This window comes from Ixodes scapularis, unplaced genomic scaffold (assembly GCF_016920785.2).
Source record: "Ixodes scapularis isolate PalLabHiFi unplaced genomic scaffold, ASM1692078v2 PGA_scaffold7__128_contigs__length_106722199, whole genome shotgun sequence".
Classification (NCBI taxonomy): domain Eukaryota; kingdom Metazoa; phylum Arthropoda; class Arachnida; order Ixodida; family Ixodidae; genus Ixodes; species Ixodes scapularis.
This window is the reverse complement of record NW_024609882.1, coordinates 21,780,794-21,807,252: the sequence shown is the minus strand read 5'-3', so window position 1 is coordinate 21,807,252 and position 26,459 is coordinate 21,780,794. Positions and strand designations below refer to the sequence as shown.

At 45.5% G+C, this 26,459-nt stretch overlaps 1 protein-coding gene across 1 annotated transcript in view; it reads right to left on the bottom strand.

Moving 5' to 3' along the window:
* LOC115314433 overlaps positions 1-21,185 on the bottom strand; it is a 69,132-nt gene extending 47,947 nt beyond the window's left edge. Inside the window, exon 1 of the mRNA XM_040223176.3 lies at positions 20,608-21,185. Within this exon, the coding sequence (XP_040079110.1) occupies positions 20,608-20,685 (78 nt within the window). The 5' untranslated portion in view covers positions 20,686-21,185. The remainder of the gene's footprint in view (positions 1-20,607) is intronic.
* Positions 21,186-26,459: the final 5,274 nt, after the last annotated feature.

Here is a 26,459-nt window from a genome sequence, read left to right as displayed (position 1 = left end):
TTCGTGGAAGAAAAAAAAAACACAAAAAAACGTCTCAAAGTTCGATGAATCTCCTAATATTTTACTCGGGTAATTTTCAACCCCGTTCCGTTCGTACACGATTACCAATAACAAAGTCGATACCTTTTCAGAAGACGCCGATAACGCTTCCATCGAACCAAGGCGTAAATAGGCGACTTGTGCGCAAGTTGGAAAAGAGACACCGACAAACAAACCATAACGTCCATCGTCTCCAATCTTCCCGCAGGGATGTACTGCGCCTAACAGAATCACTTAGGTCGTAAATAGATGACAAGTCCAGAAGAATATAAACTGCCAATGAATAAATTTCTAGCTAAACTAGTGCTTATTACGTTTAGAGAATACTAAAACAAAAACTCGCGATTTGGATTGGCCGTGCACCGAAATGGTCCGTGCACCGAAAAGCCCGTGCACCGAACCGCACTATTAGCGATGTGCGCGACCAAAAGCGTCGCTGCGGTCAGCTTTCCACGATTGGACAAACCATGGGCATATGAGCACTGTCAGATTGTCAACGTTGACGGTGTTAGTTTCGGATTGCGATGGTTCCTAGCTTCTACTGTGCTTTTTAAACACACCATCGAACTCGTCGTCGCACCCGATGGTAAGTAGCCAGGATAACAACTGATGACGTCACGGCGAGGCAAATCCCAGTCGTGACGTCACGGAGGGCAACCATAAGAGGGCGCCACCGAAACATCTCGGCGCTATAATACACAGACAGTATTCACTGGGCGGCCATATCCGTGTGCGCTGCTGCTGAGCGCGTGCTGACGACGAGCTTCCGCAGTCCTTTTGGAGCGTGCATTTAGCACCATCGAGGTTGCCGGTCTTAGCAGGCTATTAATGGGAGCTCGTTCTGAGCATGCGCTCTAAACATCGCCCTCAAATATGGCGTCCAGTGAATACCTCCTATAGACCCATAGCTTCCAACTGCTAGAAGCGCGGTCGCGGAAGTCGTGTTTTTGTTTCTTTTCAGTTCACGTGAAAGGCGGGTCGAGGAGAGGGGCCACACGTAACAGCAGCGCAGCAATACATCGCTCACCTTTATCGCCACAGCCACTCGAAACATTAATACCCCGAAGGGCGTTCCGCTGATAGCGCGACAGCGGAGACCGATAGCGCGTTCTGCCCACCCTCCTGTTTATGGGCCTATACCACGCTGGGTAAACAAGCGTCCATCGGAAGCGCTGTCGCCAGCTGGCTACAGAAGGCATTCATCTCGGAGATACGCGCCAACGCGATCGCATGAAGTCGAAAGACTGCCAGCGTTGTTTTGCGACGCTGCAAGTTGTGCATAATTTCGCCGGCTTTGTTACTAACTTCCGATAGAAAAAAAAAAGAAACAAAAAAACTCGAAGTTCATACACTGTACGGTGAGCAAGTGTTCCAAAAAGCGTCTTAGCCGCATCGGAAAGTAATCAGAAGGCAACATAAATATAGTAATCGCAAACGCTACACGGTCCTAAAAAAAAAAAGAAAAGAAAAAAGAAAGATTGTGAAATTGTATAACTAGACAAATGAACGGGGAACACGGAAACTTTTCAGAAAGATGTCTTTAAGTGGTACATTTACTATACCGAAATTTTGTGGTGAATGCAGGTTCTTGGAGAAAGTGAGAGAAAAAAAAAACAGTATTTTCTATGCAACGGGAGAAAAGGGAGAGGAAAACCGTCTTGTTGATGCTGCTATACTCGCATTGCGTACCAGGCACGATTGGATCTTCTGGATCAGCTTTAAGGCCCGTTCACACTCTTGCAACCGAGTACGACCGAGAGAGACCAAACCGGTTTTTAAGCCTCTTGCGATCTCTTAGGACCAGCTCCGCTCAGCGCATCCGGTTCCAAGAAGTCTTTCTCGGTCGTACTCGGTCACAAGAGTGTGAACGGGCCTTTAGGGTGTTCATCTGTAAGAGAGCTTTCAAGATTTTTTGTATAATATCCGAGTAGCAGTGCAAAACCGACGGTTTGCTCCTTTTTTCCTACTGCGGATAAAAGAAGAAAAAATTATTATTATTATTATTATTTTTTTAGGCACCTACGTTAACAAAATTTGAGTACGATAAGTGCACCATCTAGAGACGCCTTTGTAAAAAGTTTAATCGTTCTCGGTGTATTTGTCTCATTTCGTTCGAACTTTCAACTTTCTTTCCTCCCGTAGAGCGGCAGGAGAAGGCAACCGCGCAATTACGATAACAGCCAAGCTTGAGGTCAACGTTACTACCGGATGTCCCAAATAGCGGGTTAATACCGGGTGTCGCCAATTCCCCGCTAAATTTAGCGGGGAATTTTCTCCCTAAATTTAGCGCGGAGTTTTTTTCCGCTATATTTAACGGGGAAAGTTTTTCACTAAATTTAGCTGGGAAATTTACCCACAATGCAACGTGCGGTGATGTCACGAGTGACGGCACTCGTGACCCTCGTGACGTCACGTGTGATGTCAATATGGTAAATGTCCCATAATGCAACGCCCAGTTACGCCAACGCCGACGCCGACGGCAACGCCGCTCAAGCCGGAAACGGGCGCTTAAGAGCTGCGCTCTAAAACAATCCTTATACTTTCCTTCAGCCCAATACCTCACGAGATAAAAGGTATGGAAAACCCTTAGGTTCATTGACAAGTTTTTTTTATAACGAAGTCTGAATGAAAATACGTAGTTATTTGCACCGCTGTTGCCGAACTTAGCTTTGTAACGTTTTGCTTTGCTCGAACTCACAACTGAATGAAGACGATAGCGCCGAAAGATTGGGAAGCTTCGGTGCTGTACGGTACGCGTCGGACCGCCTCCTTCGCGAGTCATCAGTCAACAGACGATTGGAAACTTGCCGCACACGCTCCCGTATCGAAAGTTCAAGAACTTCGCAGCGCGTGTTGTGTGTGCTTCTCCCGAACTTTGGAGCGACAGCGACCAGCGGACGCGCTTCCAAAAATCGCTCCTCGAGATAGCAGACGATAAGACCCACTTCAGACGTTCTCGGTGTGCATATTCAACGAAATATACAAAGTATATGGGCAGGTTGGAGCCTGAGTCTTGTGCCAAGAACTTTGCTCGGGGCTACACGGGGCGTTTTCGAACGTTATTTGAGCGTAACTTGAAGAAAAAATCGTATAAATAAAGCCATGATTTGAGAGCAGTTAAACTTTCCGCAAATATGTCTTGAGGTGATTGATGTATCTTTAAAAAGTAACCGCACCAAAAAACAAAGACGAGAACCTAGACGAAGTGAACAAACCACCAAGGCGATTGATTCATCATACTCAAATATTATGCATGTAGGTTTAAGAGACGACAAAAGAAAAAAAAAAATATGGGCCAAGAAATAATCCCTTTCCCCCTCCACTTATGCAGAGAGAGTAAAAAAAATAAAAGCCATATGATGAACGCTGCTAATCCCAGATGGCCTGTGCTTAAAATCTGGGGAGTCGTTAATTTTGATTTCCCCCCATTATGTTTCTAATATTTTCTTCATACATGTTTAAAAATCATTGTTCGCAAATAAAAAAGAATCAACTCTATAAGACTTAAAGAGGCTTAATCTTGTGCTTCTCCACGTTCACTCCACTTTTGGGGAGGGTTAACTTGTATGTTTTGTCCGGTGAATATGGGTTCCGCGAAGTGTTATAATTGGGGCGTCGCGATGTGTCGGACAATTATACTGGAAGTGACCCAGCCTAAAAATGGCGGCGTCTCAGATTGCGACACCTCCGGTACGATATGTCGGGCCGTCTGTCATTGTGCGATGAGCGCGGGCTTATCGGGAACACTTGCGTAAAAAGCACTCGGCAGGGCAAACATAGCCGCGGATAAAACATCTCGTGTAGTGTGTACTTCGGGGGACGCTTGGCCGTCTGCTTCCGCCACGCTGATTCGCCGAGAGGTCAGCTGCATCTATGATACGCATATATACAGAGTGTCCCCCAAAAAAACCTTACCGTTTTTCTTTTATTTTTTGTAAAAGTTATTGCTGAACTTTCAAGTCTCTGCCCAAAAGTAGGGCTATAGCGGTCCGGACCAAATCCCAATGTTTCAGAGCTAGCCGGTATCTGGTTCAAAAGTTATAGAAGATTTTATGAAAGTTTGAATGGATATAAATGTGACCCGTTTCCCGCGGTAGCTGACGCCCGTCACCTCCCTGTATTCGTGGGCATCGCGGGCTGCAATATTCCCCATTGAAAATTTCCGCAAATTGTTTATACGTTATGAATCAAATTACGGAAAAGCTCTGAAACTTCGGCATCTGGTCGATGAAAAAGAAAAACACTGTAAATCGTTCCCATTCCCAGTTTGAACGGAAAAGCGACATGGTCACAACCCTAAAGCGCCGTTCACACTCTTGCGACCGGGTAAGACCGAGAGAGAGACCAGACCGGTTTTTAAGCCTTTTGCGACTTTTTAGGACCGGATGCGCTGCAGCGGAGCTGGTCCAAGACATCGCAAGAGGCTTAAAAACCGGTCTGGTCTCTCTCTCGGTCTTACCCGGTCGCAGGAGTGTGAACGGGCCTTTACAAACAAGAAAGCTAAAAATGAGTAAGTTGAGGCTGAGGGGCACAGAACGCTAGCGAATGAGTTGTGTGTGCGATCACTTATCCTTCTCTCTCTCTCTTCTATGCGCAAGTTCGTCTGCTTCTTTTGCAGGGGTTGTGGTGACGTCAGACTAACGCCGAGCTCTGATTGGCTCTGATTGAAGCAGAGTGGGTAGACCTCAAGGCAGCTTGTTTTGAGGTCTACCCACTATCCTTCACTCACAACCAATCAGAACTCGGCGTCCTTCTGACGTCACTGCAACCCCTGCAAAAGAAGCAGACGACTCTCTTTCTGCATAGCTTTTTAACCGGTATTTACGTGGTTACATGGTATCTGACAAGGTAATGATGCATGCCTTAGTTTTACGAAAATACGGGCCAAAGGATCCAATATTAAAAACAAAATGTAATTGCAACTAAAAAAATCTTTTTTTTTTTTTAGTATATCAAACCGTTTGGTAAGAATTAGCTGCAGCTCGGAACGTCCATTTTTTATTCTTAGTGGCGTGCAATAATTACACAGAACTCGGATTATATTTTTGAAGTAACGACTTGTCTGAGGAGGTACTTTATTATTCGAAAGACTAATAAGATTAAAACCAAACGTAATTTTATGACTGCCGAAACACACACACACACACACACACACACGCACACGCGCGCACACACACACACACAAAATCATGTTGACTTAAACCTGAATGTATAGTTGTCGGGAGCGAAGAACTCATGTGAGATCTGGGCCAGCTTGCTAGAAACTAGAGCCACTAAATGAGCTGCGCTTAGAGTATCGGCACTCCGTTCCCCGACATTGTTGTGGGCGTCGCCATTTTGGCTCGTATGCAGAGCGGACGCAACTGCCGATCGTCATGATTCAAAAGTGCGACTTCCTCAGCATTAGATTCGGTGTTAGGAAGGTCATGTAATATCGCTTTGCTCTGTCGCGAACGGTTTAAACATTTGTGGAGGGCGGAAAAGCGTTTCCTGTTATTTCAGATAAAGCTTCAGATAACTGGCAACCTTGATTTTAAGACACAATATGGCCAAGTGACGTTACTCTGAAGCGTAGCTTATTTAGTGGCACTACTAGAAAGCACGTCTCGGATGAGACTGGGGGAAAGGAAGCACTGCCAAAGCCAGCGCACGGGCTGAGCGAGACTCAAACCGCGTGTCTCGAGACGCTCACTCGCCCCAGCCTTTGCAGTGCTTTCTTTCACCCGGTCACAGATGAAACGATGTTCTAGTAAGCCGGCCCTGCTGGAATCTCTGAAGTTACGCTGCTCCGTGCCGGTTTCCTCGTTCCTAGGTAACAAGGCCTGAGTACTTGACCCAGTGACGTCAACTTCCAGAAGCCAGCGCGGGCCACTGATTGGACAGGAGTGCTGCGTCAGCGTTCGGCTGGGATTCGGGTTCAATCAGCAATAACACGAGTCCCAGTCGAACCCTGACGCGTTACACTCGTGTCCAATCCCTGTCCCACGCTGGCCTCGAGTAGGGGACGTCACGAATCAAGCAATAAGGCCTTCATGTCGTTTAACACTTGAGAGTTTGGTGCAGAAAAGGAAACTAACTTTTAGTCGAAGGAACACAGTCAAAAAAGAACGTATCAAACTAAAAAAAAAAAAAATGACGACATCATTAGCTACCACCAGCTCGTCTCCGCACTTACAATCTTTTCACTAACGCCTTGTTGTCTAATCTCGTATTCACCTCGAAAATCGTAGTAAAAAAAAAAGTCCGGCTCCTAGCGGAAGGTTACTAATTTTACCCTTCCAGTGTTGAATTAAGGTACATGTAGGTGCATCTTAGATCAGCTTTATGTTTTCTTGCCGAGAGGTACACGTTTCAAAAGCCAAAATTATCGCTTTTTCCTTCGACAACCAAATCTCGGAAGAACTACTTCGCGCAGCGCATTGATATTGCGCAAAACCTCCTTTTTTTCGTGATCTGACGACCAGTGTAGGAGGTGTTGCCCCGCAGCAAGGAATTCATTACTCAGGGTCCACTCTTAAGCCGGGGTCACACTGCACATACATCATACAAACGACAGTCTGCAAAGATGAATCAGCGAAATATCCGTGGTTCGAATGCCACGTGCCAAGTTTTCTCCTTGAATTCATTGCCCGGCGGCATTCGAAGTACGCATCTCGCGGTGACTCGCGTTCGAGTCCGTGTGCAGACAGTCCTTTTGTATGATGTGTAAGCAGTATGGACCCCGGCTTTAGTGTTCACTCACTACTCAGTGTCCACCATTGCTGCCTCTTTGGGGCTGAATAAACCGAGAGCATAACCCGACTTATCTAACCCCGAGAGGCAGCAACAAGACGAGTCCACCGCCGTCAAGATAGCACTGGGAGAGGGGAAAACGTGAAGGGTGGCGAGAAAGATTTTCTACGCTGCAGAAGCAACTTTTTGTAGGTCGGCCCTAAAAACGAGCGCATCTCGCGGAAAATAAAAAGTTTTTTTAGACTATATTTTGGACGTTAGAGGACTTTTAAGCCTTCCCCACGCAGAGAAAAATTACCCGCCAGCCTTAATTGTTGATGTCAGTGAGGCGTCAACTGAAAGTGTGCGAAGGAGCAGAGACGCGTAGAGTTCCGGGGCCTCTCAATGCATCAAGTGACAAGAACAAACGAGACAACGAGGTAGTGCCCCGGGATCATTAATTAAAACTGCGTTCCAAAACTTTCTCGGGCTTACTTCGGCGGATAACAAATTGCTTGGATCGACGTTACATCAGTGGCACTGCTGCTGAGAGCCAACGCTCTGCCTCACAAAATTCGCACCAACGATTTCTTTTTTTTTTTTTTTTGTTCCTGCACGAACAAGTAGGAAGGACCACAAACACGATGGAAATGACGTCACACGCAAGCCATGTGTGCACCATGTGACAATGCGAGTAAATGATCTGCAACTAGATTTTGGAAGATTCGTTCCAAATTCGTTGCAAACAATTCGCTCCAGTGTTCGTTCTAAACATTTCGCTCTAAAACTGATTAGTGAGTTTCGTTGTAAAAACGTACGTTTTAATTTGTTTTGTCTTTGTCTGCTTGCCGTTTGCGAGTGGAGCGAGTTGCCCTGCAGTTTGACGAGTATTGTATCTTTTGCTGCATTTTCTAGCGCAATTGATTAACTTCTCTTCGTTAAAATGAACTCCAAGGACTAAACTGCTTACTCGTTTTACTGGATGTTTATGCGTATTTATTTGATTTGGTGACATTTTATTATTATTTTTTTTTGTCTTGGCCTTCATAAAAAAAATGCTTGGATATTTTTTTCTGGATTGGCTTCGGATCAGACTGTGGCTGACAGCAAAATTGCTAGTAGGAGGCCGAAATGACCACTTTTCAGCTTCAAATAAGAACGTAAATAAAATATTACCTGCCAATGCAATTCTTTTTTTTTTAAGATTTGATTTTACGGGAGTTTGGAGAATGCTAGCACAACTTTTGAGGAAAACAATAAAAATTTACTCGCGCACAAAAAAAAAAAAAAAAAAAAAAAAAGGTATCTTTAGACTTTAAAGATACCTTTTTTTTTTTTTTTTTGTGCACGAATAATCCATGATTCTCATCGATCATCGCAAGCCAAGATAAAGAACGAAGCATATCCAACTTTGGCGTTCCGCTTCGTTCCATGGAAGTCTACGAGGAGGCCCTGAAACTTCCAAATTAGATCATAATTATCCTGTTGTCTCGAATAGTTACATGCTGAAACAAAAGTAGGCTTCAACATTCTCTGCTAACCAACCAAGATAGCCGTTGAATGACTGACTTTTATCGTCGTCTTTTATCAATTCACGCTGCGCTAATCTTGGTTCCAGATCAGCCTAAACTCCAAGTTTACCCCACTATTTTTGCAATGCCACTCTTCTACGTGTCCTCTCTTTCACGAATTTCTATTTCTTTATAAAATAAAACTTACGCCACCTTTTTGGTTTCTATGATGTTATGCTTTACTCTTGAAACACTCCTATAGGGAGTATTCACTGGACGCCATAGTTGAGGGCGATGTTTAGAGCGCATGCTCACAAGGAACTCACATTTGCTGCTAAGACCGGCAATCTTGATGGTGCGGAATGCACGTTGCAAAAGAACCGGGGAAGCTCGCCGACAGCACGCGCTCAGCAGTCGCGCACACAGTTATGGCGGCCAGTGAATACTTCCTATTGATTCCACGCACTCGATCGAGCGAAGTGAGTTCGTCAAACTCACTCCAAGCCAAGTGTGTTCCTCAGAAAGCGGCCGTGTGGCACACTACAGAAATGACACTAAGGGCGAAGTGCACTCGCTTGTAGTGACACTAAACTAGCCCGTCTGACAGGGGTATAAAATTTTGGAGCCGAAAAAACGTAGAAAAACAGAGGTAGAAAAGAAATACGAAGATAGCGATACTGATGGTATCTGCGTCAGCAGTATCTTTATCTCTGTCTCTTCTCTTTCTGTCTTTTTTTTTTAACGTTTTTTGTCTTTTAAATTCCAGCTGGTTCTATCATAGTAATGCATTAACTAGCCCAACTCAAGCCCGTAACTCATTTACATCGTGTGTTATTGCTGTTTATACCTACGATTTAATGTTGCTGTTGTTGTTGTTCGTCTGGTTTACTTATACAGCCTGCAAAGCAGTTGACTCTCGTCTTGGCCACCACCAATATCGTTAAACAAAAAGAAAAACATAAAGCAAAAAAATAAAGGCCAATGTGGGTTGTGTATTTCGTGCGAGGGCATGCGTTAGAGACTTTTGAATAATAGCTATGCCTAGGTATGCCACAAAAACTCTTTTTTTTTTTCTTTTTTCTTTCACAATCTGGGTGAAGCATGGATGTTATTCCTCAGGTTGCCTACGTTTTTACTCCTTTATCATCTGTGTACCGATTCCAGCGAGTGTTCAGTTATAGCATGCGGAGAACGCTTCCATAAACCTCGGGATAAAAGGATTTAGGCTATGTGTTGTTTGTGGACACAACAAAATCAAGATTATTATATCTCTCAAACGTCGTTAAATGAAACAACCGTACGTTTTCACGAAACGACATGCCATTCACTGAAGAAGATCACTCGAAGGAAAAGTATTCTCCAAGACAAGGTCAACGAAACGTTTTGGCTAAGGGGCCTGATTCGAAAGTTTTTAGCAGTCTCTAAGGCTGGAAACTAATTAAGATTATATAAAGGAGGGAATACTCAGTAAGTCACTTCTATATAAGCATTTAAATACAATATAATAAATTAGAATAATAATTTTTAAAAATGAATGTGAGGTGGATGAACACATATACGTGATTTTAAATGTAACGTGTCGCTAATTATGACATTGCAAAATAAATTGTGACCCAGAAAACGCAGCGTGAATAAATCGAAGCGCATAGGAACATGGCACATTTATACGGGGCACAAGACTAATAAAAGTGTAGATCTGACTATGACAATATGCAATGGTTGGGACACATGACACAATGCACGATCGATATACGTGCGAGCGCAAATATTTGAACATGGTTACGCAGATATGAAACGGGGGACTACGAATAGTAATGCTCAATGTAAATAATATGGCGAAAGAGCCCGCGTTTCGAGGCGGTGTTCCTCTCGTTCTTTTTAATAGGAATTTTTAGCATACCGATACAGTATACCGCGTGCCGCACTACCGGAGCATCGTCCGGTAGTTTGGTAGACGGAACACGGTAATGGTTTACTAAAAGTCCCTAATATCTTCGTTCGCGTTTTTTTTTTTTTTAATATTTTGTACGTACGTTTATTTTTTGTGTTGGTAGAAGCGGCCACGGGCCGGAGTTTGGAGACCCCTGCTCTAAGATAATGCGTACCTATGCGTGGTTGTTTTCTGATGAAATAAAATGCTTCGTTTTGCGGAAGCGATCGTATTATTTGATTATTATTTCAGCCTTGTCCGGTTTAAACCGGTCGCTTGACTGGATTAAAAAGGCAACAAGTTGTCCGCCGGTGATAAGTTACATCATTTAATTTGGCTGGACAGACACGCGTGACGTTTCGCGACCGCTTCGCTGCGCGCAGAAATAATTGGGACAAGGCGTCATTCTGATGCAACGCTATGCGGAAGCCACACTTTCCTCGTTTGAGCAAACCGATTTATACGGATTAGAATTTCCTTCCATAGTAAACGGAGACACGGAACGATAAGACAACAGAAAAAACAAAATTTGTTGTTGTGTTGTTAGTTTTTTTTTTTATCGATTTGTGTTTTCGGTTATGGAAGTTCTTCACCAGCCCGCCCGTGTTTTTACACTTTCTCAAAATCTCCGCCGTTAAGAAATCTCATAGAGGTGCAACTTTAAACATTCTGCCTATTGCCGAATTATACCAGAGCCTCGAATATGATGTTAATTTAATGAACTCCAACGTTTGAAAACACACGCGCAACGATAACGACACGCCTACGTTCTGTGGGCCAGTACACGTTTAGAATCAGCCCCAACACAAATCCCGGAGTTTAGAATAACCTACCAGAGCACTCATACAAAACGTCGGTTCTCTATTACTGCTCAAAACTAGCTGAAAAAAAAAAACAAAGCAAAAAAACTATCTTCTTCCAAAAAACTGCGCTGGCGACATGTGGCCGTACCAACTCGAAAAAGCAGACGACGAAAAGACCCTGTGACGTAATTCACTCGATTTTATCCAATGTTACGGAGGAGGGCTATAGCGTGAATTATTCGCCCGAAGAGAACTTTTGCCAAATTACTCGAGCATCAAGGAGCATGCTGGGAATGTGGGTACACGCTCTGCACGCGCTCGGCTTTTCTATAGACGCTTTGCAGCAACTGTGCATGAACGCCGCCATAACTGACCTTCGGTTTTTGTTTCCTCTTATTTCGTTTATTTCACTTCATCATTACCAAAGCAGTCCAGGTTATTTCCATATTAGATTCAACTATGTCCTTTTCTAAAGCATCGGCCTTTGTAGAGGATCGTCAACTACCGTTTCAGTTGCTCGGCATCTCGGTAAGACAAGAGAAGGTCAGCAATGGCGGCTGTAATTTGGCGCGTGTGTAAAGCGTCTATATAAAAGTAAAAACGCACGGCAAATTGCTAGGCAATTATGTTGTGTACGTGAAACTTTCTGGCATCACAAATGTTTAGCGATACTCCGAGTTTCACGTGCGCAGGGCTGATAAACCTGGCGATCTTGCTGAGCCCTCCATATTCTCGAGCTCCTCCTACCTCGTTGCGCACAGGTGGTCGAGCTCCTCCTCGCCCACCCCTCTGATTCCATGACGTACCTCCCCCGTTAACCAATCAGCGTCGAGCCTAGCGGCCACGCTTATCATGCAGGCTTCGCTTCTCAGGCTTCACGAAAGGTTGAGCATCTAGCCAAAGAACGTTTCACGTTAATAATCAAAACAAGGCGACGCAGATTGCGCTTTTAAGCGCCCTTTGTTTTAGATTTTCGCTTTAGTACAGACGCCAGCAGGGGAAGCGCATGTAATCACACTCGCAGCATGTTCTTTGCTGCCTGGGAAATCTAGCAAAAGGTATATATGGAAACGCGCCTTTCCTCTCCTTATGCTAGCAAAAAAGAAAAAGAAAAGAAAACGCAACTGAATGTGTGTTTGTGCTTTTTTTTTTTTTTTACACAGATATGATTATATAAAACAAAATTATGAAAAAGCGGTGTTGCATAAGATTGCTTGCGTTACCAAAAACTGATTTTGTTTAGTTGCATTATCACCCAGGACAGTGTTATAGGCGTTGCTTCGTTTTGTTCAAGGCCGGAAAGCTATAAACGTTCGTTGCACAATTCACTCTAAAAAAAAGTCCTTGTGTCTACTTTCCCGTACAACACTCGGAAAGCCAATCACCGCAACTTACGGAGGCAGCTCAGCGAATGACAATGCCGAAACATATGTTTAGACCGAAAAACGCAGTCTGAGTTGTGACATTAAGCAATGCAAGCGTGACGTTTTGCATTGCTCAATGTCACAACTCAGACTGCGTTTTTCGGTCTAAACATATGTTTCGGCATTGTCATTCGCTGAGCTGCCTCCGTAAGTTGCGGTGATTGGCTCTCCGAGTTTTGTGCGTGAAAGTAGACGCACAAGCATCTTTTAGAGTGAAATGCCCTATCTGGCAGAAGAGTCAGGCTTTGCACGCTATGTCTGATGATCGTCTGGGTCAGAACGGCAGGGAGGAGCTTCGGTTGTCCCGCCTCCAGCGCGAGCTTCCTGCCTTCGGCAACGCTTCAACGTCTCGTGCACCTCGAAGGCGCAGACAAAGCACGGTGGAAGGCATGGAGAGCACGCTGGAGGCCGGGGGTTCGAAAGACACGCGTACGTCCTGCTATCCTCATTCTGTCGGAAAATGATGTTGAAAAAAAAAAGAAAGAGCTTATTAAAGTCAAGATACACCGCCATCTTAGGAGTGAACAACCGGTTTTTGCTGCAGCTTTATCTGTGCTATTGATTCTAATACACATGTTCATATTATTTATATGATCAAACTAAACCTACACACTTTGTGCTGACAAAGAAAATAGAAGACAAAAAAAAATTAACTAAACATTAAGTGCGAAAAGATGTTGCTGAAGATTAACACTCCACCAGCTTTTTTTCATACTTCTTTTTTTAACAATTTACATATATACATATATATATATATATAATAAGGCACTGACGAGCAGACATTCAATCCGCCATTTATTTTAGATTTCAAATTTATGTTTGGTACGGTTCGGTTCGGTAAGGTTAGCTTAGGTTAGGTTAGGTTAGGTTAGGTTAGGCTAAGCTCGGTTCGGTTGGGTTACGTTAGGTTAGGTCAGGTGACGCTAACATGCGCAGCGTACTGCAGCTTGCTCCTTGGCGCTTGGCTACATTGGTGCCTGGGAACCTTAGGGAAAAGTCTGAATTCCCGAGCGCGCTACGACAGTAAACAGTGTCGCGCGCAGCGGTGCACATTCCACGCGCTCCTAAAGATCACCTGGCGTCGTAAAATGGTACACAAAGGCATCTAGATCGCCCTCCATTTATCTTCGCGCGATAAAGAGGCCTGGTTGCTGCAGAGGACGAGGTCTCCGATGACGCACGAAGAAGGGGACGCCAGGGCCAGATAGATCATTTGGTTTTAGGATCCACCCCAGCTGTGCTGCCACAGCATACAGCAGTGTGCCACGCGAGGACATGAAATTGCTTGTTTAGCGCGACCGGTGAATGCATTGCTTCGCGTTTTAGCGGAAGCACATAAACATGGGAAACGTCGTTAACGACACACCAGGGAACCGTGTCAACAAGGAATTTTCGTAGGTCGTTTCCGCCGTTTCGCAACGCTTTTTGGCAACCCGCTACGAGACAGAAACTCTGCAGGCAAGGCTGGCGGATGCGCAGTAGCGGCGTCTGCGTAAAGGCCGGTTCACACATGCAGCGAAGCTCTAATGTAGCGCTTCTCACGTGTCGTCTGCTACTTATTGTCTGCCATGAACAATAGTATTGACGGTGCCACACAAAGCTGGTGAACGCTCCCGTCAGCACGCGCTTAGCGCGAGGTCAGCGCTACGCTTGTAGCGCTCCGCTACATGTGTGAACAAGCCTTTATAGAGCTTGGGCCTATAGCGGAGGTCTGAAAACGGTGTACGAAAGCTCCCTAAAGTGTGGTGACCATGAATGCAAAAAAAAAAATAACGTTCTCGCTGACGCACCCACCAGCAGAAGCCTGGAAATATCAAGTTGTGGGGAAAGTATATGAGAGAGAAACAGAAAGCGAGAGGGAGATTCCTTTAGTGAAGAGAACCGAAGTGTATCTATTTTTATCTGAATAAACAACATTTCTATCATCATCATACCCATCATCATCATCACCACCACCATCATCATCATCAAATACAGGGTAGATGATGTTTTCATGATCACGGTAGAATAAATGCGAGGTGTCTGAAGAACAAGGGTAACCAAAGCAGGCGCGATCGCGCGACGCGCGGCCTCGTAGACGTGTTCGCGAATAGGGGCGGCTCCTCGATTGGCCCCTTACATGCTGCGCCATCTCACGGAGCTTGTCGGAAATGCGAGTGAACCGTAGCCACGCTTGCTCCATGGCCAGGCGGTGCCGTTCGGACACCCGTCTCTTCTTTCACTGGATTTCAGACTGACCTTGTAAACACTCGGACCTTGCGAATGTCGTCAACGGTTTCCCAGGACACAAACTTAATGTTATGGGAGAAAGCAAGGATGACTGAAAGGCGAAGAAGTTATTCTCCATGGTCACTGACAGGATGAGGACGGCAGGGAGGTCTTTCGGTGGTCCCACCTCTGACGCAAGCTTCCTATGACAGATGAGCGACTCGTGAGCACGCGCAGCCCAGACACGGCAGAATTTACACAACGAGCGCGCGCGTGGAGGCAGCTAGGGCATATATGAAAGAAATGTCCTGCCGTTCTCGCTCTTTCGCTGGCTAGTGGCTATAGATGACTGCACTGGAGAACCAAAAGAGTGGCAAGATGAATATCAAGTGAAAAAGAGAGTACACGGACGATGATGGAGGTTAATGAGAGTAAAAATCATTTCACGCCGTAGGAAGTCAGTGCATGTGTCTCGCGAAAAGACAAGCAGGGCGTTTGCTGCCTCAGCGGAGCGTTGAACGGAGCCACAGTGTCACCGAGCCTTTTCTGAACGGGAAAGCCGCGGTCGCATAATAAAGGGAGTTTCCGAAAAAGGAGAACCGTGTTTTTCGGCATGGGTAAATAAACATATGCGTCGCAGGAAGCTCGAACTCCGCGGGGATGTGACGCTGGTGGTTGGGATAGAACGCGAAAGTTTGAGAACGTGACGTTACCTGGATCAAAAGATAATGGAGAAAAACAAAATGTCTTTATGAGCCGACGTCCACCTAAGCCTAATATCTTTAAAACGCGAAATGACACAGTAAAAACATGTAACACCTATTTAAAAAAAAAAAAAAATCTTATCAAGAAAGAAGATATTGTTTTCTTTCCTGCTGATAATTTTTTTCCTGATTTTTGTTTAGAGGCGTTTACGGTGTCATTTCTACTTTTGACGATATTAGGCTTAGCTGGACGACGGCTCATTAAGAAATTTCGTGTTTTCTCAATTATATTTTGATCAAAATGGCGTCATTTTCTCAAAACTTTCGCTTTTTATTCCAGCCGCTATAGCGTCACATTCTCACGGAGTTTGAGTGTGAGCAGCGTTAGTTCGCGCTAACAATGTTAGCGCGAACGAGCAATCCACTGTTTTATTTTTATTTATTTTTTTGTATTAAAGGGCTCTAATCAAAACTACTAGTCTAATGGAAAGTTCTTTTTTTTGGAGCCCTCCCCCTAAGCGGTAAATTTGATGCTCGCCGATAGTCTCCGGAAGTAAAATGTTACAATTTCCCAAATCGTGTTCGCGCTTACAACCTCGCGCAAAGTACGTCCATCAACCCTGAATTTGTTGACGTTTTGCGAGCAAACCTAATGCTAAGCGCTTCTTCTTCTTCTTTTTTAATTTGCTTGGCACAGCAATTGCTGGCATCGATTTGAACACGTTGGTAGAACCCTCACTATATATGTGTGCATAGAAACTGTATAATGCGTAGAGTTTTTTTGTTTTTTTTTAATGATCTGAGCTTTTGTTTTTATACGAAAGGTGAGAAACATTTATGACGGAGAGAGTTGATTTGTGACAGGGGTTAAGATGGCCGTTGCCACAAGACCGTGGTGCTCGAGGATCACTTAAACACCGGAATGTTCTCTACAGGAAGTCACGTCAACAAGGTGATGAAGACAACGACCCGTCAGCTATACAAAAACCGGATTATTCTAGAAAGTGCACGGCGCCGTCGAGACACGTAGAGCAGACTGTCATGTCGATTAGATAGCGCGTCTGTAGTCCCTGACGGGAGCACAACGCACTCGCACACACTCGGCGAGTATCTGCGTAACCTACGGTGACCGAAAAAGAGGAAGGAAAGAACTCCGTCGAGAGTAAACGTGACGTAGGTGACGGATGGACGAGGCCATGTTTACGTGAGAGATTACCGGGAAGACGGCCGTCGCTCCAAAAGAAAGCCGATTGATTGATTATGGGTTGAACGATCGAGCAGGTCACTCGAAGCCTCCGAGCATCATACAGAAAGCCGGAAGCTCGCGGAGCCTTTCTGTTTTGACTCCCTCACCCCCGGGGAGCGCATAACGTTCACGTTTAACGGAGGGTGGGACGTTTTAGAGGGCAGCAGCGCGCTGCCATGTTGTGAAGTGTAGATGGCGCAGGCTGCCACTTGTTATAAAGGGTACACAGCCATTAGTATCCATCCATCCATCCATCCATTGTATAGACCGTATAGACTAATAGAGGCACTGCTTAGGGGAAATGTTAGGTACGTAGGCCGCGTCTGCCAACTGCTAACCCGGGGTCTGGAACGTGCGCCATATTTAGTGTATGTATACCCCAACTTCTGCAATACTGACAAAGACAATAGTGCGAGATTGTCACTTTGCCAAACATTTCACCGAGCTATACATCTTTTGCACATGACGTCACGCTAGGAAAGGACGGGACCCTGCACCATGCTGGTGGCGGACTTCACACGGCGTGGATGTGCATATCGAAGCGTAGGATGCCGCTAACTGCCCGGACATGCGCTGACATGCACCACATTTTCAACAAAGGTACCTAGCTGTGTTACATGTGAGCTTGGAAAAACGTGCCGAGCTTACGATGATGGCGTTCAGCCAGTACGTGCGTTCGGCATTGGTGCGATTGCGCTACGAGCAGAATTAGTTTCAATATGCCGCCGACGAAGTTTTAAAGCAAAGCACTGTCGTGCCGCCCCAAAAAAATTAATAATAACAAATAAAAAAGCTTAATTGCGTGCCTTAAAATCTGATGAACGCCTCTAGGAGACGCTTGTAGAAAAAAATTTTTACGATTTTGCGAAATGCTGGTAAAAAACGCAAGGTTCTCGTCATAATCTAAACTCTGAGACAAGGATACATCAAATAACGGACGAGACAACTCTCCTTGTGGCGGGGTTTATATTATAACGTTTCCTAACCGGCTGGCCCGCATACTTTCGCTCCTTGCAAAGGTTACCGTCTCGCGGACGGCACAAACCGATGCCCCGGCGGCGGCACGTCTCGGCGAGCTTGCACACGGGGGCCACCGCCGACCGATCGCCGTCTGGTCGGGCTCACGACGCGACACTCGCCCGTACTCGGCTGGGAGCCCCGATGGTGCGCTCGAAGCCTGGAAACGGCGTGATGTAGCGAAAGGCAAAGGGAATCTACACCACGAAAAGGCAAAAGCCGACGCAAAGGCGTGCGCGAACGTAAACAACGGTAGAAAACTGCTGTCGCTCGCCGCTATGAAATGCGTCCCGCAGACTCGGTAACCCGCGGCCGCCCATCCCTTTCCTGCCGCTCGCACTTTCTCTAAGTTGCCGGCTACTCTGTCTCGCGGGGCATGCCGAGGAAACGATCGTCGGTATACGTAGTAATTGCTACAGCCAAGCGCGGCGCAGTTCACCATTGTTCTCGCTGCGAAGGGCTGTCGAGTCAACCCAACACCACCTAGACAGAAGGCCTCCACACGCGTCATCATAGTCGGATCGATCGAGGCAAGAGATTGGGCACGAGTGCTGCGTCAGTGTTCGGCTGCGGCTCGTGGCCAATCAGCGCGTCGAAGGTCGGACTCGGGTCCAATAGCCGACCGAGCGCGATCCGACTGTGATGACGTTTCATAGAGGAAGAGGAAACCATGCGGAGGCCTTCTGTCTAGGTGGTGTTGGTCAACCCCCAGCATGGTGGATACAACGGTGTTCGACATCATCATGTGAGGCATGCATAGGCTCACGCGCCTGCGCCTTTGTCTGCGCGGTAGGAATTTGGGAAATTGAATAACCGGTAATTACATTACCTCAAGGTGGTATACGCTTGCACAGCAGCGCTGTCTGAATGTTCTTCGTCTTGTACGGTGTGCACGTTTGTTTATATGTATATTTTACTCTGGAAAATGTTAAACCCCACGAAATCTCATGGACAACGCAAGAAGCGCAGCAGGGTGTGTCCCGAGCATCTAATCATCATCCCACATCCAATGGACTCGCGGCATTCGCCGATGAGAACGTCCGAGAACCAATCGCGAAGCGAGTACATAATTATAAGCCACGCCCCGCGATTCTTAACCTGTCAATCACTATAGGGGCTATTCACTGGCGGCCATATAGCTTTGACGCGCGGCTGCCGTGCGCGTGCTGACAGCGAGCTTCCACAGTTCGCCCTTGTAATTCTGCACCATCGAGATTGCCGGACTCAGCAGGCTCGTTCTGAGCGTGCGCTCTAAACAGCACACTCCAATATGGCGTCCAGTGAATGCCCTCTGTGATCATAATGAGGAGTCTTTCTACGCGGTCGATAAACCATGCAGAGACGACAAGCTCTTGCGTGTCTCTGTGCTTTTGGAGGAGCGCGTACCCTATCAGCACTAAGCCGCGAAGGGGCTGAGCCGTCAGGCAATACACCTCCAATTTTGTACCTAAAACTCTCCACCATATATATATATATATATATATATATATATATATATATATATATATATATATATATATATATATATATATATATATTTTTTTTTTTTTTTTTTTTTTTTTGCTAGAAAACAGTATTTGATTGGGGTGGACGAACTGCCTTTGTAATCTGCTCACCCTTCGAACAGCGAGTAGAGAGACAAGAGCAGCTTTACGTCTCTCAACGAATCCTTTCAACCAGAATTCGGTGCCCTGACGTCCGGGCGCACTCTCCCCCTCTCCCTCGATTTCTCGCCGTATAGTTTATACGACAAAGATCGAGTCAGCGATGCCGCGTCATCGTACTACTGCCAATAGTATATGAGCAGGTAACCACTTTTTAACAATACCCATCACAACCGAAAGTAAACGTGAACGTAAATGCCGAATTTAGAAGGCGTACGTCGGTACTATTCGGGAGAGGGGAAGGCAGGGGGGGGGGGGGCGATATTTTACTTTCTCCTCCTATTGTTTAAACTAAAATTTTGACATATCGGTAGGATTCCGTGTTTTCGGAGTTAATCTCTCATGAAATTCGGAAGATGTTTTTCGGAACTTAGGTATTTTTCGCCGAAAATTCGGGGTTTATCGGAGTTTATTTTTGTTAGATTCCCAATTCTTTAAGATTTAAAGTTTATGTAGTGCTTTAAATTAAAAAAAAAATTGGGAACACAATTGTCAGTAGTTTGAGATTTCAAAAACAAAATAAATGAAGTCCAGGTACCATGATCCGTCGCCCTGGAAGATCCTTGACGCGCTAAAAGGCAATTGCCAGTCGTTCGAGATTTCAAAGTAAACTGGAGTTGAATCTCCTCAGGACCACTGACCCTGTGCTCTCCATACAGTTGATTTCTAAAACACCGCCTTTTTTGGGGGGACTTTTATTTGGTCGTTTTGACCTCTAAATTTTGAGTTTTTCGGATAAATCTGAGTTGACGTACAATTTACTGACGAGTGTTTTTCGGATTTATCAGAAAACACAGAACCCTACAAATCGATGATGGCACCTTCCCCACCCTCTGTTCCGCCGCCGCTGGCTACATTTACAACAAATGTCACAGACAACGAGAATTGCACGGGCACTGCTAACGTCTTCAGAAACGCCACAGAAAGTTGACCCCAAGTGTAGACAAAATTATCGGGAAAATTTAACACAAACACACACACACACACGCACACGCACACGCACACGCACACACGCACAGACACGCACTTAAACAAGCGCTTTTTTGAGGGATAAGTTGTGTTGACACAGTTTTCTCACAGTATACCCAAGGATGTGTGCAGTTAAATGTCGCAGTCACGTGGTAATTTGCGCGGTGCGCTAAATGCAATCTCGTGAATAAACGAATGGACAAATCCCGCCTTCATCCGGGCTCACCCGTCGAACGTTCCACGAGTATTTCTTGAAACAAAAATCGCCGACTGTTACAAAAGCGCGGCACACAAACACGTAAACAAGACTAACTTACTCGCGGAGTAAAAACACTTAAAATCCCTTAGATAATTTAGAGGAAGGAGAAAAACAAAACTTACCACCAGGAAGCATACTGTGGCAAGGACCGTGAGTAACAGGACACCGTCGGCCATCCAGTTCGATCGCGTCTTTACCATAACGAAGTCCCACGAAATCGCAAGATTTTTTTTTCTTTTCTTCTTCAATATAAAATCTTTTAGCGAAATCACTAAAAACAACAGGCGCTGGTCAAACCTGTCTTCACATCACTCGTTTTTGGCTGGCCGAATTCGCACCAGAAGCTCGGTTGCCCCCGCCGCGGACCCGAAACCGATAAACCGTCACTATCCTCAAAACTAACATCACGAAAATAAATTTAAGGAGCAACCCCAAGGATCGTATAAAGTTCCCGTACGAAATAACACACACACGCACACACGCACAAACGGTGGAAGGTTCTAAGGGCTTCAAGAGACTTGGAGAGAGGACACTTGACGGGAAGTGACTGACGCGGGTTCTGCGAGCGCGCACTGACTGATTCTGACGGTAGACTTCTTTTTTCGCGCGGAGAAATCCTGCGAAGCTCCCCGGACCGGCGCGTCGGACTGCGAGAGATGCCCAGCGCACCGCTTTTTTTGCCGGCCGGCTGACTTGCCGCCGAGGCGTTTTGCTCTGCCTTTTTGGCATCTTGCCCTTTCCGAAAGGAGAGGGAGTTGGGGCTGGTGCGCCGGGAGTCCGATAGATGGGGCTACCGGGTGCGGTGTCTCGTTCGCGTGTATGGTTGTTAAAAACGTTAAAAACTCTACAAAAAAACAACAACAAAAAAGCGTTTTTACTGTTTTTAACGAAGCGAACTTAAATGCGGTATGTTTGTTAAAAACGTTTAAAACTCTACAAAAAAAAAAGCGTTTTTACTGTTTTTAACGAAGCGAACTTAAATGCGGCACAATAGAACTTTCACAACACACACACGCACCGGGCACAAACACAATACACGAGTGACAGTGAGTGGGCGTTTTTGCTGCTTCTATCGCGTGTTTTTATACGTGCTATATAAAAAAGTAAAAAAAAATAGAAAGATAAAAACATGTTTTTTTGTTGTTTTTTTATAAAAAAAATACACGTCTCCTTCCGCCTGTGAATCAGTGATTTGAATAAAGAGGATTGTTTTAACTCACGTTACGCAGCAAAGTACAACACAACAAAGTAATTAGATCTTCAAAGCACGGTTATCGAAAGTGATGGTTTACGCAATTATTTATTTATTTATTTTTCTTTTTATTTATTTTATCATACTACTACCCCGACACAAGGGTGCCTGAAAGGGGGGGGGGGGGTGTACAAAATATAAAATAACATCATATAAATTAACACGTCTTAATCACATTTGCAGAAATTAACATAGCGATATATGTACAGAAAAAAAAAAAAGCATGCCATGGGCCGGCCAGCTGAAAAAGATATATGTTGTTGTTACCCGAGCAACAACATATATTTTTGTTACTTGACTGGTTCTCCAGAGACTAACTTGCCGGAAAGTAGTGGCAGATACGGAAGTTTCTGAAAAAATAATGGTGACAAAAAAAATGAAGTTTTAGTTTTAAAGAACCGTCAAATTGGTTAAATTTCAGACCAGAATGTAGAAGCAAGAAATGACACGGCATCCACATATTTTACTGCGCATACTCCTAATCAACAAACTGGAGCATGGACTACTTCTACCCTTCAAGCCCAAACGGGCGCTACTTCTATTTCTTTATGATATTCCGAGAAGAGCATCTAGTAACAGGACAGAGATTGACACGTCTAAACATTTGTCAAAAAAAATATAACAGCCGATCGTAAATACCACTCGTGATAAAATAAATACTAAAAGGTAGAATTCTTACACAAACACTCACCAACTTTTTTTCCGACATTTTATTTTGGAGGAGTGATTTTCTCCTTAGCACTGTGCTGCGCTTGTCGTTTCACTGCAGTACACCGGTACACGGGGAGAAGCGAACTCAACGGAGCTAACTAAGCCATTAACCGGGGTCGTGCACTGCTTATACATCATACAAAAGATCCGTGCTTCGAATGCCGCATGAAGATGAGTTCGAGGAGAAAACTTGAAACCCGGTATTCGAACCCCGGATATTACGGTGACACGTGTTTGTAGACTGCCTTTTTGTTAGCGAGCCTCAGTTATTGTATTAAGGAGATGAAATTAAGTTTTGGGCTCAATGTCGGAGCAAGTTTCGTACATTTTTACATTTTTACAAAATGCCGCGAGATCTAGCAGGGCAACGAGTTTGGCATGAATATGGCGCCGCTATCACATCACTATGCATGGTGATGTTGTAGAGGAGGGTAGCTTGCAATTAATAAACAACATAATAGAACTCCTCGAAACGATTATTTAATGTTTTTTTGAAAAAAATCTAAACGATCGATCCTTAAATAATGCATTCTCCGTGCATCGTCATACATTGTAGAAAAATAATCGCTGCTTTTTTTTTTTTTTTTTTTTTTTTTGAGCGTGCATTTTATTTTGTGAAATTTCAAGGTGTAGCTTCCTTCCTGTAACACATTTAACCAACACTATTGACATTTCCGGCGGCGGACTCTGACGCAGACAGCCGAATTAACTGAGGGCTGTTCTTTGGACGCCGTCTCCTGATAGACACATTAAGCACACAACAGAACTCAGCCAAAAGCAGACGACACCATCGCCGGTCTACTGTGCCTATCGGAAAATGGCATCGCAATCATGACTCTCGGTTAACTCGGTAGTCAGTGCGCTGAAAATGTCGAGCGTAAAGGTTTATACACACGATACATTTCTTCAGCGCACAACGGTTTAGCGAAACTGAGATTTCGCAAAATCGGCCTGCTCACACGTAGAGCTTGACGCAGGAAACCTGCGACGTATTAACTCACGAGAATTTCGCCAAGCCTTCTCATCTGCACAGGGGATATATACCGAGCATTTCGCATCAAAATGACACGAAGCACGTTCAGTGTAAAGAGACCGTCTGCTTTATTATTACCCCTCGATAAACTTCGTCGGATTCGGCTCGCTCGGTTTACTAAGCCTACCAAACCGGAGAAGGACCGCGAACGTCAAAAAAGAGGCGGACGACCGCTGCCAATGGGGAGCGAACTTTGTGTAATCGTTTGCAATTTGTTTTCCCACGTTTGGAAATTTTATAAGATAAAAAAGCACCACTAAAGCCGCACTCCCACTGCCAGCACATCACACAAAGAACCGTCCGCAGACAGCGTCTAAAGCTCGTTTCTTGCTTGTATAACGGCGCTGTCAGATCGCGACATATACGCGTTCTAATAAACGACTCTCCCGAAAATCCTGTGTATTGTTTGGTGTGTAATAGGCGGAAACAAGGGAAGGTGTACCTACAGCCAGTGTGCTGGTGCTGGAACGATTGGGCGAGATGTTTCATGTGTTAAAGAAAAACACAAAGACGTGTGTGTTTTTTTGTTTTTTTGTTTTTTTATGAAACGCTTTTTTAGAAGGGGGCGCCCGTGGTGACCGCGTTGAAAAAGCGAGAGTATGTGCGCGAGCTGTTCTGTAGATGCCCGGAGAGACGCGAGAACGTAACCGGGGCGGCGGCGGTGGGGAGGCGAGGGATCGTGTCCGCACAGCCAAGCACAGCGCGACCACGTGGGTATTTCTCAACGGCTGCTGCCGGAAAAGGAAGAGTGGGGGGAGGGTAGGAGGAAGGGAGAGCGTTGCCGGAGCAAGAACAGCGGCGGCCTACAGAGTGGGAAAGGGGAGCGAACCGAAAGAGAGCCATGCCGTGTGTGAGGAACGACGGGGAGAGGGAGAGCAGTGCCTCTAGAGTGAAGTTTTGCGGTCGCATATGAGCATTTTCGCCAGGAAGCAAGCTACCGTTGTAAAAAAATAGAGGAGTGCTACGTGGCAGCGCCCAACCACAGCTGTCGCAAAGTGCACGTGTACGATATTCCCGAGCTACACTTTTTGTTCCTGCTGCTATTCCGTTCACTTTACTCATCCAATAACAGGAAACAAAAAGTGAAGGTTGGTTGTTGCATACGCATCGAATCAAACAGGGACCAATCGCACGCACCCTGTCTTCCAACTTCTTCCTCTTGAACCTATCAAAATAGTCAAATCTCGATTCGATGATGCGCTGCGGTCGTAACCATGAAAACGCATCCATAGAAGGCAAGGAAGCTGGATTGGAGCCCTGAGTCACTCTGCTCGGGTAGCCCGCTGCCGTTGTTCGCTGCGTCGGTTTTGAAAGTGAAAACACTGTAGTGAAAGGGAGGCGCGCGTCGTCGAAACATTGCGCGTTGTCACGGCATGACTACGTCACACATGCATCGTCTCATCGTCACAGACAACCCTGTGAACAACTTCGTTTTTTTCAACGGTGCGTCATCGCACTCAAATGGCGCCCACTCACTAATTTGGCCCGAGCCCGACAGGGAGCGTCTTTCGACGTGTTGGCTGGACCCGACTTCCAGCCGAACGTTGTCGCATCGCTCGCGTCCAATGTGCTTCTGCGCTCGATCTCATTGGGACGACATCAAAATTTGAATGCACAGGTTTTGATCATTTTAAGTTCGGTTTTGGCAGACCCATTCTCTAGACCAACGTTGCTCTAGACGGTAATAGAGCCACTAAATGAGCTACGCTTAGAGTATCGGCCAGGGTGTAAGACAGACAGGTGGGGAAACGGCCCATAGAAACCTACCGCAGCGCCGTGACCGGATTGTGTACTCGTCTGCTTGCGGCTACCCCCTATTTGCGACAGATGGCGCTGCGGCGAGAAGAAAAAAAAATGGAATCGAATTTGCATGGAACTTTATGGGAGAATGCGCAAAATAAACTGAGAGCACGACAGTCCTCCATTGAAAATCCACGAAAAGCTTCTCCGTCAGTTTAACCGGTCGCCAGCGTTCGCCCACCTCGAGTGAGAGTTCGCGGTGCTCCACATAGATGGCGCCACAGAAAAAGAGAAAACCGAGGGGGACACAATCCGGTCGCTCTGGTCGCTCATTAGGCTCTCGTTTCACCACCTGTCTATCTTACACCCTGGTATCGGCACTCTGTTCCCCGACATTGTTTTGGGCGCCGCCATTTTGGTGCTTGAACAGAGAAGACACAGCTGCATGCCGTTCGTCATGATTTAAAAGTGCGACTTCCTCAGCATTAGATTCGGTGTTAGGACGCTCATGTAATATTGCTTTGCTCTGTCGCGAACTGTTTAAACATTTATGGAGGACGGAAAAGTATTTCCCGTGATTTCAGATAAAGCTTCAGATAACTGGCAACCCTGATATTAAGCCGCAATATGGACAAGTGCCGTTCCTCTGAAGAGTAGCTTATTTAGTGGCACTATTATCGTTTTGATAGCACGCTAAATGTAATGCACTATGTGTTTTTTTTTTTTTAATTAGCGCTGATGAGCAGAGGCTTAAAGATGCTTATAAACCGTTAAACTTGAGGAAGAAAACGAGAAAGGACGGACAAACACAAACTTCCAACTGGTAACAACGTTTTCTTCCTCAAGTTTAACTATCCATACCAACCCGCTTATAAACCGTTTCTTTGTTTACCACATCACAGCCCACTCTGATATGATTTTTTGTCGTTTCGAATGTGAGCAAAGCACCCGCCCTACGCACGAACACCGAGGATTGGCACCAGCCGCAAGCTTTTTGTTTACAAAATGCTGGACTGTAAAGATCGCATTCCGCAGCATGCGATCTTCCCAGCTCAGCACGAAAGTGTTCGTCGATTCCAAAAGCGAGCAAAGCACGCGCCGTACGTACAAGCGCTGAAAATGCCACCAAAGTCAGAAGCCATTTTCTACCTACGACCGTGACTCATGCATAATCTGACGCTAGTCATTATACAGGTCCGCATCTAAAGGCTGAACTGAGCGGGGCAAGGATTAACATC